This window comes from Chroicocephalus ridibundus, chromosome 20 (assembly GCF_963924245.1).
Source record: "Chroicocephalus ridibundus chromosome 20, bChrRid1.1, whole genome shotgun sequence".
NCBI classification, from domain to species: Eukaryota; Metazoa; Chordata; class Aves; order Charadriiformes; family Laridae; genus Chroicocephalus; species Chroicocephalus ridibundus.
The window spans coordinates 6,701,866-6,714,195 of record NC_086303.1 but is presented as its reverse complement, the minus strand read 5'-3'; the positions used below and the strand labels follow the sequence as shown (position 1 = coordinate 6,714,195).

General features: G+C 46.6%; 1 protein-coding gene across 6 annotated transcripts in view; it reads left to right on the top strand.

Moving 5' to 3' along the window:
* KCND3 (potassium voltage-gated channel subfamily D member 3) overlaps positions 1-12,330 on the top strand; it is a 128,375-nt gene that overhangs the window by 88,263 nt on the left and 27,782 nt on the right. For all 6 annotated transcript variants that reach the window (XM_063356833.1, XM_063356835.1, XM_063356838.1 and 3 more), the window contains exon 3: positions 4,775-4,937. In XM_063356833.1, coding sequence (XP_063212903.1) covers positions 4,775-4,937 — 163 coding nt within the window. The remainder of the gene's footprint in view (positions 1-4,774; positions 4,938-12,330) is intronic.

Below are 12,330 nucleotides of genomic sequence, written 5' to 3'. Positions count from 1 at the left end.
TCTGCAAGACACCTTCAGAAAACTTCTCCTATATTTTCAATATATCATGCCAGCATTAACTAATTAATCCTCACAACGCTTGTCCAGGACAGCTCTGAAAATACTTTGATCTCCCTTACGGACATGGAAAAATCAGATAGAAAGTGGACCTGTCTTTCCCGAGGCCATAAAACCAGCCCAAGTCAGCTTTCAGACAGGAGGAGCGCTTGCCCCATCGCTGGTTCTGCGTTGCAGCTCTGCGCTGAGTCCCTCAGACGGTATCCCTGCCTCCAGAGCCCTCCTCCCACCTTCCCCATACACGGGAATTTAATACACCACAGGTGAAAGTTTGTGTGCCTCTGCTGAATGAGGCAGCATCATCTTCGCCCCCCGGGAGGTATGGATACGTGACAGGATAGAAGCCGGCCGGGCAGGGAGACAGCCCACGCGAGCAGCACTGCGCTCGGAGAGCTGCGGGTTGTGCTGGGGCAGCTCCAGCAAGGCGGAGGGAACAGCTGATGTGGCAGAGGAACCGCGAATTAAACCCTAAACAAAAGGCCTAACTCTCCCCAGCCCCCCTACCAGAGCTGTTAATTCCCTGTTCATTCGTCATGTGCAAAAACAGAAAAGGAATGAGTAATATTTGCTTTTGTTTTCATTGTATCATTGGAAGTGACATGATCATTATTTCACTGGAGGTTCAAAGCAGCATTAGCATGATTACATTGGACTTGTACCTATTAAACGGAGGGACATGAGCTCCTCTGGGCTGTCAAACGCAACACGCACAGCCTTGCAATGCAACTGAAACATTCTAGCTGAATTTTAGACTTTTTTTTTTTTTCCTCCTTTGTGCAAATCAAAACATTCCACAGCGATTTACTCACGGTATAGAAAAGGATCTCTTGCACCTGGAAAACTACATGCTAATTCCATGCTTTATTCTATCTCTTTCATGCAAAAGGCTTTCAAAATCATATTCTATTGTACAGTACATAATGTTATTATTCCATCCTTATTGTCCTAAAAGCGGAAGCTTACAGGCTGGAGTGAAATCTTCTTTTGACTCTACTGTGCTGGGCAAAAGGTTAGAGAGATAAAGAAGCTCTCAAAGAGCTGTTAGTGCCAGCATGAGGCAGAAATACTAAATCACTTGAAGCAGCATTGTTTCTCTTGCCATCCTCCACGAGATATTGCAGCTCTCGCAGGCTGCAATAGGTGTGTGAAAACCACACGGTTTTGCAGCACTAAGGAAGCATCCCTTGGCCGCTTAAACGTAGCGACAGTCCTCCTCTGACCATCGGACCCGGGAGCCAGCTGTCCCCACGGTCTCGTGTTGGCCCTGTGTCCTCAACCAAGTCCCCCAGGGGCACAGGAGCGTGCCCCCGGGACGTGCTGCTTGCAGGGGCTCACTGCCTGCCCCGAGCCAGCCCTGGAGAAGAGGAGGGGTGCTGGGCTGACGCGCTGCCCACACACAGGTCTTCTACGGGTGAGGAGGAAGGCGCTGGGATACAGGTTTATCAGTTTTCAATTGCACTCTGATCCCCTCTGCACCTGGAGAAGCCAGCGGAGACAACAGCTACACAGAGCAATAATCCATGGCCCGTCGGCCCCTCCCCAGCTGTGTGCCTTACACCGGCTGGGAAGCTGGCACAGAAAAAGGCTGCTGGAAAAGAGCATCCTCTGAAAAGCTGCTTCGCTGTCCCCACAGAGTTGTTATTGCTGTAGCACCTTCCGATGCCCCTACACCATCGGATCTTCCAGCTTTCTGACTACAATTCCCTATTTGTAGGGCTGTGAGTGTTGCCCAGAGAGACAGGATCATCAGAGATGCTGCTGGGAGTCTATTTTTGGAGTGAGTCATTTGATGAGCTGTTCGGCACCTTATTTATCGCTGTCTCCAGCTGGGAGCTAAGCTGTGTCCAGACACCTCTGCCGCTGAAACCAGAACTCAGAAGCAGTGACCTCTATTTGATAACATTTTCTGTACTGACAGAGAGAAAAACAACAGCACATTATGCTGTCAGGGCTAATAGCTGCTAATTAGGGTGAGTGACATACGACCCCTTTTATAGCCAAAGAACACAGCAGTCACAGGACAAATTTTAAAAGATGTTGGAATTCTGCACTCACAGTCTTTTCCTGTCTGAGGAGTGACCACTTAAAAGTAATTTTCCATTTTGTTTTTTTCCTGCTGTGCCTGTTTAAGGTTTTACTTGAACTTCCCATGATGTGTACAGCAAGTAAGAGTCTCAGTGTTTGGCATTTCCTCAGTAGGAAACGGGGCTTTGAAGGGACACCAGGAGAAGAAAAAGGAACAAACTGAAGCTACGTCATTTGAACCATGGCATACAGGTGTAGAGGCCCCAGAATCGCTGTCGGTGCCCAGAGCACCAAAGGCACAGCGGCAGTGGGGCAGCTCCTCCAGAGCTCGCCCTCCCGTGCCCCGGCGCTCGGCTGAGGCAGCGTGTCCCCGCCAGCACGGCCAGGAAGCGGGGCAAGGAACTCCGCAACCCCGAACTGGGGGAATCTGTTGCCATTTAACTGGATTCCTGGCAAAATAAACAGGAAAGCTGTTTATCTCTAGGCACGTTCCACATCTAACCTAGCCAATGCAAAGCGTTTCTCTCTGGACGAGCCTGGAGCCCCGCACGGGCTGGGTTTACTCCAGACTCCTGGGCATCTGCCTTGCGTTATTAGCATTTGTAATGCAGTAACACACGGGGGTCACGGCTGGGTACAGCCAGAACATGGGGCAGCTCCACCTCGGAGGAGCCTGGCACCTGCTTAACCAAACAGGCAAAGAGTAAGTAACCAAATGCCATTTCATAAGCGGGGAACTGAGGTACAGGAAAACTGAAACGATTTACTGGAGGTCACATTAAGAGTCTACTGAATTTGCAGCCTCCTGTTGTTTTATTACGGGCTCAAACATCCCGTTAGACCCTCTGAATGTTAATCATTACCTAACTCTTCTATCTTCTTGCCGCTCTAATGAGATTATTGATGAATTACTTAAAATGCACTTTCTGTAGAAGTTTCTTTAGGTGACAAGTTGCCTTTTACTAAACAAATTAATGGGAAAGTTGAGTTCTCTCATTCCAGTCTGGGGAAAAGAAGTTTTGGGTTTAAAATGCCCAATTAGTACTAACTGAAATCCAATATCAGAGGATTAGTTGGCACTGTATCTGTTATAAATATGCCATGTGGCCATTAGTACCTCGGGCACCATCAGGACAAAAAATAGTCACTCCAGCAATTAATATTGCAGTAGCTGCGTATGTCAATACAGGAGTAGAATAACAGCAGCTTTGTGGGTTCATTCCAAACCCTATCATAGTCAAAATCAAAGGGAGGGGTCTCATTAAGCGCAAGGGGACCTAGACCAAGCTCTGCCGAAGCACAGCTGGGTTTTACTCCAATCAAAGAGCTAGGGCATTTCCAGCCCTCAGTACCACCCAGGCTGCAGGGCAGCCCAGTGGAGCCAGAGAACGCGGCCACGGGAGCACGACGTGCCCTGCAAGCCCAGAGGGACAAATCCACAACGTTCTCTCCACAGAGAGCTCCGCAGTAGATCCCGGAGTCAGAGTTAAGTACAAGTTTTAGGTCTCCTTCCTCTGCAGCCTGCTCCAGCCAGTGCAGGATTTCTCACGGCAGCATCTCTCGTCATAGTTTTGCAAATGAAGTTCTACATCCCCCAGCAAAACCCTCCGCGCTGCAAGACAGTCTGATCTTTCCTGACGGCGCTTTAAAGCGCCTTCTCTGAAGTCCCAAGTAATGAGGTAACTCTCGGTCTGCGTGTAAGAACAAAACTCTACAAGACAGACTGTGAGACAGACACTTATTATTGTACTTTCCACAAATGCACAGAAGGGCTTTCTCTCCCTGCTCTGGGTCACTGAGATCATGTTTGAGGCATATGATTAATTTTTAGCCTTATTGTGTTATGGGGTGGCAGGAGAGAAGAAAGTTTTGGTGGGTTTTTTTAGAACAGTGTTAGATGAGGCAGAAGACCTTGTCACTTAGCAAGAGCTTTTAAACTATCTTTGCATAAAGCAGCAGCTAAAAAGTTAATAGACATAAATAGCATTTTATTGATTTGAGGTATTTTGAGGGGCTTTAATGCAGGTGAACCCAGGAGAAGGATTCTGCTTGGGATAATTAAGCCTTAGCTAGCGAAGCCTGAAGCATTTATACCAAAAAAGAAAACCAACCCAAAAACCTGAAAATACCAAAGAAATATACCCAGTGCAGAGGTTTGTCTGAATATTTTTCAGATGGTCCCATATTCCTGAGGATTTACCCTTTACTGAATCCAGACTTTGAACAAACCCCAAATTTCTGGGGTACAGAAATGGCAAGACGACTGCTGGGTTTTGAAATGGAAGTGTAAATCCGTCCTCATTTGCACCTGGACACAAGGGAATGCACATACATGAACCTGCTCACAAGCAGACGTATAGTTTTAAGACTGTTAGAGCTCACCTAGATGGAGAGGAGAGGTAGGTGCTAACCGAGCGAGGATGTGAATTTAACGTACCCAGCAGCTGCCTGGACTGGCACATCTGTTCTGCAACAAAAGTGCCTTTCTTTGGTTTAGCTTAATTCATTGCCAAAGCGTGGTATAAATTGTCATCTCCAGGATGGCAGCACCACGTGAATTGTGGATTTCTAAGCTTCGGTGTCTGACCTGGACACTCATGTTGCCGCGCACTCAGGGAACCTGAAGGGGCGTTTGGTGCCATTGAACTTGTCTGAAGCAGGGGCTTCCCTTTTTTTTTCTTTCCCCCTCCAGTTATGGTGACATGGTGCCCAAGACAATTGCTGGGAAGATATTTGGCTCCATTTGCTCCCTGAGCGGGGTGCTGGTCATTGCTCTGCCGGTTCCAGTCATTGTTTCCAACTTCAGCCGAATTTACCACCAGAACCAGCGAGCCGACAAGCGGAGAGCACAGAAGGTAAGTCCTCCCGCGCTGCCGCCGCCACCTCTGAAACCTCAGCCCTTTCTTGTCAGCACAGGGCTCGCGGGACAACAGTGACAGGTCTGAGCGTTGCCCTCTGCAACGCACCTCCCCATCCGCCTGCGCGCCTGTAGGCTTTCAGCACACGCGGCTGGAACCACCCCTGCCCGCGGGGACGCAGCCGGCCCGTGGCACACACCGCGTGCTGGCGGGTCTTACAGGTCAGAAGCAACAGAGCTTGTATCGCTCGCCTCTGCTACATACCAGTCTGAAATAAATACACACATGAACCCTTAAATCTTCAAGGGGAGCTGTTTATCTTTCTGGCTGCTTGGTTCCTGTTGTCTCTCTGGAGTTTTGAAAACACCCCTGCAGAAACCTGTCCTTAGCAGTACCCATATCCCCTCAGCGCTGCAGACTAACATAGGCAAATCACTGGGAATACACAAAAGCCCCTGGAAATGTCAGGGGATTACTGAATATTCCAAAATCCGAACAGTTTTTGCCAGCATAAGCTTACTGATTCACTGAGAAAGTATAACAGATTTATTATATCTCTATTTCAGTCTGCTAAATTACACCAAAACCAGAATCAGGTTTTTACAACAATGGCAATCTAAAGGTCTGGGGTTTTTTTTTTCTCCCTATGGAATGCTGTCTGCCAGAAATTCAAGGCTCAGGGGACCTGATGGAAAATAGTAGTAGCAAGATGTGCTATTTCTGCTTCAGGCGAGCATCTGGGCCATGCCTACTTCTTGCATCTCGGGGAGCTGACAGCAGAGCGCTGAGATACAAGACCTACAAAACCACAAAATTTGGCAGTCAAAACACATAAGGAGAGTAGCAGAGAGAGAGTCACGCAGGAATGAGCTGCAGCCTCCGTAAGTCACTGCTGGGTTTTACACATACCTGCATTAGGTTTGGCATTGTACACGTGAAACATCAAACCGCTAATTTTGGGAGGTGTTGTTGAGGGAGAGTTGTTTCTCTGATTAGTCATACAACATAATATAGATTAAAAAAAAAATCTAAAGAAATCACAATGGAAGTCCACTTGATACCCCACACTCTTCAGTCAGCAGCTGGACAGTGGGAAACCAGTATGGATCATTACATCCATTTAATCAATTTAAATGATTTGCAGAGCGAGTTGCCTAATGCAAGGCTGCACCCAGGCATAAGGCACCTGGATTTACCTCGGAGCAGGAACTGGCAGGTGTCAGCGCAGGGAAGGGCTGGAGCACCCACGGAGCGGTTTGCTAAGGGGACAGTGTGCGATAGCCCATCCAAGTAACGGCAGACTTTGAGAGAAAGCACTTGTTTACTGCAGCGGCACAGAAACACAGCGAGAGACACAGCCTGGGCAGCAGAGAGATAGGCAAGACAAACAAACGAGATCTGTGCACAGCCACGGATCACAACACAACGACGCTCCAGAAGGGAGTGCAGGTCTGTGCTGTCGGAGGCGGCTGTCCTCTCCAGGCAGCGCAATGAAGTTTCTTGTTCCGAGTCACCTTTTCCTGTATTTGGTGGACCGTGATCCACTCAGTGACAAGGACACGTACCGCCACCTTTGATGCCTATGTGATTGATTGCAGTTTTTATAAGGTTTGCCATATTGACACACGGAGTGTATAATTTCCCCCCATTTGAATTTCTAATTCCCTTGATATTGGATGAATTTCTGGGCTAAGAAAGTTTTCTCAAGTCAGAAGCGTGAGTAATTTTCACATGATCATCACTGCATGAATACTAAAGAGAAGGGAAGAGAGAGAAGCACATTAATGACAGTCTCTCTGGAGATGGTCAGGACGTACACAGGGACGTTCGGAATCTGCTTTGATAGCACACTTGTTCCACCATCATCCTCCAGCAAATTGAATCCCTTCTTCAGAAATAGGAAAGTTTTAGTAATAGCTAAAACTCTATCCCCGTCGAATGGTACAAAGACATTTGCGTGGCTTTTTCAAGAAGGTTGGAAAAAGCTCTTTGCACTCTCTCAGTCCTTGAATATGAAGCGCCCACTAGTAGAAGCTCCTTATAAGCAGCGTTCAGAAGACACGGCTTTGAAGAAATAACACAGATGTCTTTCCTAAGATTCTAGTGCACTAAATAAATTATTTTTCTCTTTTAATTGAAGAGTAAATAATTTGTAGGGTATGTATTAGTATGAATGCTTTAGAAGAAGTTCTCTTTAGTTCAAGAATCATAACTTTTAAAATGTACAAGTAGGTTTCAAGATTAGGCTATAGACATTATTTATTTATTTATTATGAACACAGACTGAAGTTTCCCAATGAGAAATAAAAAAGGCGAACGTCAAGTTGGCTGCATGTGATGTTCACGAATTTGAAGGTCGGGGTGTGAGCAAACCTGGGCTCTGCGGCACAGGGGGGGTTCCGAGGGGCTGCACTCCGGAAAACAGGAAAAGGCAGCACGGCCCCCATGTCCCTCTGGGCCACCATGTGCTCGGCCTTTGGCTCCTAACTGCCGAGGAGGCACCAGTCTAGCAGGAAGAGGTATTTAAATAGCAAGAATAAAATACCGGGAGGTGGCTGTTACTCATCAGCATCTATTCTTCAACTGAGGAGATATGTTCCTTAAAAAGGAAAGAATAACACCAAAACCAAACCACCAGTGATTTAATCGCCTTGAAGATAAATTAGTCTTTGCCAAACCTGCACTGCAAGGGAATTAATTACAAGGACATCTGGCAATCTTAATTTATTGTGCTGTGTCATCAGATTTTGTCCTCTGGCATGCAGCGAGGACCAGGTCAATCCGAATAGAAGATGAATTGATCATTTCTGACAAGGTTCATTTTGGTAAAATTGTTGGGTTTTTCTCCCCCCAAAGATTTTTTTTTCCCCCCCTTTTTGACCGACGTGCTAAGAATAGACCTTCCTGACTTTGAAGTGATGCTGTTCTTTATAGAATGTCACAGCCTTTGGTTTTAAAAGAGAACGTGACACTTAGAAGGCTTGACAATAGAATGACTTTGTAATTCAGATAATGCCGGAGTCTCTCGTGCTGTGTTCGGTTTGCAGCATAGATGCAGTGAGACGGAGGAGGAGACAAGTATCTGGTGCTGGTTTGAGGACTACACCTCCCACTTTCCAACCCTAGAAGGAGAAAGCAGAGGCAGCTACTAACAGCTACTGAAATGCTGCTCCTTTAGCAGCAGGAGAAAAAGTACAACAGTTCAGTGTTTAGAAGTTAGAGACTGAGCGACTACAGCCCCGAGCCACGGCAGCGTTCCCACCAGAGCAGGGCAGCAGAGAAACGCAGCGCTGAAAGACTGCCAGGTAACACGGTCATGAAAAGAATAGATGTGGCCTTTGAGCCTAGTGCAGCAAAGAACCCACCAGCGCAGATTCCTCCCCAAGGCTTACGGGTATGCTGTAGCCCTCCGGACTCAGGGACTAGTCAGAAATCCTGCAAGAATAATCCTTCTTGAGTAAACTCTAGCTGCTGACAGACAAGTTTATCCCCATGTCTTTAAGCAGAGAACCAATAGTAAATCAAAGGTTAGTGTCTTTGCACAAACAGTAACAAAAATAAAGGAAGGAAGAAAGAAGAAAACACTAGACCTCTGAGTGAAAATACTTCTAGAAAGGTGTTTTTCAAAGTGTTACAGGAGCCTTTGTTGGTCCTTAATCTCCCAGGTCCAAATGACACTTGTCTTTGTCCAGCTTTAAAATAACTAACTCGGGTCCCTCAGCTGGAAAGATTGTGCTAGGTGCAGCAAAGTTAGTTCAGTCTGTTGTTATTTTTGTTCCTGGAATGATGCTTCAGAAAGGACAGCTAGAGATGCCTTTGATACCTCCCCAGACTGCTCCAGTACAGTCCGACGAATTACAGCAGTACGACCCCATCAGCTCCAGTGTCCCATTCCCCTGGGAAACAGGGGCTGGCAATAAGCCGCAGAGGAGCTCTCAGAAATGCGAGTTTCCTTAGGTGGGCCAGTGACTGACAAATAGCGATGTGCACTAATGGCTTTTCAGTAAGAAAAAATGGTAAGACAGAAAAATATACTGTAACGAGCGCAAAGCAGCATTACAGGTTAAGCCTATGCAGTTGTCAGCCCCAGCTCTCCGCACACCTGAACATCCACGCAGATGAAGATGCTGAAGTCCTCAAAGACGTATTGAAAGCAGTTTTGGACAGCCTCAGAAGGCACACGGAAGGAGAGTGGCAGCAGAAATGTTTGGAAATAGCAGCAACAGCCTAAAGCAAACTGGTCTCTGGCCCAGCCCTCTTTGGGCTATCATTTAGCCACCTGAGCTGTTGTAGATCTTCTCAGTTTGGGAGAAAACAACTGTTCAGAAAGGGGCCTCTTCCACAATGAGGTACACCTCCTCACCTTTGCGCAACAGAGGGAGAACCGTAAGTGCTCAGATGCTGTGAAAAGAAACCCTGTTTAAAGTGCTTTTATCGTTTAATGGTTAGATTTGCTAAATGAGACAAGATACTGAAATGGCTGATGATCTCCGAGGGATTAGCATGGTTTTAGTGGTGCATTTCACAGGGGCTAAACTGAAACTGTCATCCACAAATACAGAACTTCAGTAATCACAGTGCTTGGTTTCAGGGCTGCAGTAAATATGCTTTTGAGGACTACAGCTTCTTAGTCTGTTCAATTCATTTCATTTATTATCTGGTGGCCTTTGACTCTATGAGAGCAAGCAGCGTACTGCAAAAGCCTTGAAATACATTTCTCATTTAATCCTCTAGGCTATAAGTTTCCAGGAAAGAACCAAACACCCAGAATTTAGGCAAGGAAAGGACTACCCAGGACAAAAAAAAAAACCACAACATTTTGCAGAGCCACTCACATAACACTATAACATAGAACTGAAAACTGTAATGCAGGCGATCAAAGGGTAGGTGGTATGAGTGAGGTGAAGCAGAGAAGTGGACACGTTGCCTGGTGGATGAATTAAAGCTTTCAATCATCGAGGCAGCATCAGCAGAAGGAAGGAAGGGACAAGGGAGACGCCGTATCTTTTCAGATGGAAGTCGATGAGAGGGAGTAGATGGAGGAAGGTTATTCCAGACAGCGAGAGCTACTCGAGAGATGGTTGCACACAGGCAGCTATGACTCCGCGGGCTGATGAAGAGGTAACTATGGAGATGCTTAAAAGGGGCTTAAGCCAAAAGGAAGGAAGAGTAAGGACACAAACGTCTTCCTGATTGTTCCACAAGAGGCATGTTAGAAACAGCCTGTTCCAGACCCAGCCGTCACTCCCAGAGTCAGGGAAAACAGGGCTGCAGTCAGCAGAGCGGGTGAAGAGGGAAGATGGTGATGAAAAGAATGCTTAATACTAGATTTATGTCATCATCGTACCCCTGAGAAAGGCAGCCCACACACCTGTCAATAATGAGGCCATTATAATAATTGATTTGCTACAGAGCAGGGGAGTCAGCTTTGAAATGTTCTGTTTTTCAGCTGACACCCTAAATTTTGGAGGTGGGTTAGTGAACTTCAGTGCGTGGAACAGAACGGCCAGAAAAAGCGACTGGAGCAAAGCTGTGAGCTGTCTAAGGCGAGCTCAGCGACAGAACATGACTCAGTTCCCAGCAGGGGATGGGGTTGGGAACTTAAGGAGAGAGAGAAACAATAAGGTTAAAACTGGAGCTGGCTGACATTTAGAAAACATGTTTTTTTCAACCACAATGAATCTATGTGGAATATGTTTTTGTTGTTGTTGATATTTAAGTTTTTGACAGGGGGGAAAAAAAAAAGAGATTTTTTAAACAAGATATTTCATTTTTACTGGGGTAGGTACCTCTTTCTGTTCTTTGTCTCCTGTTTGGTGTTTGTCATGTCCCCTCAGAGAGTTCAGGGGGAAAAAACCCAAACAAATAAACCAACCAGGAATCCTTGCTCTTTTTTGTCCTATCGTCCAGGAAAGCAAAATGGTATTTTTCATCAGTTCAGCTAGTTATAATTCCCTGGGTCCCAAATCACATAAGACAACTAGATGTCTCCTCTGGAAGCAGGGATTGAAATCAGTGAGCTAGAGCTTACAGGTTCAGCCTCCAAAGCAAGCCCACACATTTAAATATTAAGCCTGTTGTCAATAGTGGCCCAATGCCCAGACGAAATAACTTCCACACGTACCCAGGAGCCACTCCACATTTGTTTTGTGCCTTGAGGCCCTTTCACGTCACGTCTCAGTCATAGCCAGATAACAGCCTGCAGTACGTAAGAACCTGACTAATCCATCCTCGGGGTCCCTCCTTGGCCATCGCCACAAGAGCAAGTCCCCCTTCCCCACCTGTCGGAAGCCCGGGTTGCGTGTGGCAGCCTCTGTCCAGATGGCTCCATTATGTAGCACAGTTGGTAGGATTTGTAATGGCTGATGTTGCCCGCTTCATCCCAGATGTCTAAATAAACGCAAGCTGAAATTGCCTTGTCAAGGAGACCTGCATGCAAAATGTTCAGCCAAAAAGTGATAGGCAGCCCTGTCCTGCCTTGGAACTGGGTTCTCGTGATCAGATTCTTTGCTGTAGCCTGTCCTGACTAGTTATTTTACCGCTCTGCCCAAGTAATGCCGAATCGGGCGGACTGAGTGCAGTTTAGCTCCCATGACGTTCCCAGCCCACGTACCGAATACAGCTCAAACACTCCTGCGCCAACTGCAATATACGGTTATGTCTAGATTAACGGATATGGATATATCCGCTGGGTCAGGAAAAAGATAACTAAAAGTGGGTGTAAATGGTAGTAAAGCTTATTGCAGTTACTAATTTGTACCATGACAGTGATAAGAACAACATTTGTTGCCGACACACGTGGTGCTGGGATGGCACTAGAGGTCCCCAAGCCCTCTAACCACTGATGTCAGATGGATGGGAACGCTCTGCAGTCTCCCAGCACCTCTCTCAAGGGCCACTGCAGAATTTCCCTGCTTACACACCGCCAGACGTCCTACACAAGCCCAACTTGAGGAGTCCCAGAATCTCATTACTCCACTCCTCCCACTCCACCCAGCAGCACTGGTCTGCAAAGTCTGACTCAAAACAAGCCTTTGTTGTTTGAAGGTCATGAAAAATCCCATCAAACAGTAACTGCTGATAACTTCAGCATCATGTCAGGCAATAAACTAGCACAAGGCAGGCCCTCTCTGGGCATGAGCAGGAGCCTGCCATCCTTTTTTGCGTCCCCACTACAGCCATTCACTGTTTTGACAAACTTCGATGCTGCAGCAGCATCACCCTTCTGTGCTTTCCTCTCTGTGGTTTTTTCCACACATTAAACTGGGATAAATCCACTTCTTTTCCTGGCTCACTGGATTCTTGCAGAGTTAGGTCATGTACATGTACAAGGTTATAAAGTGAAACCATCGTATGGTAATAATATTCATACCCAGGATTTTAAATTTAC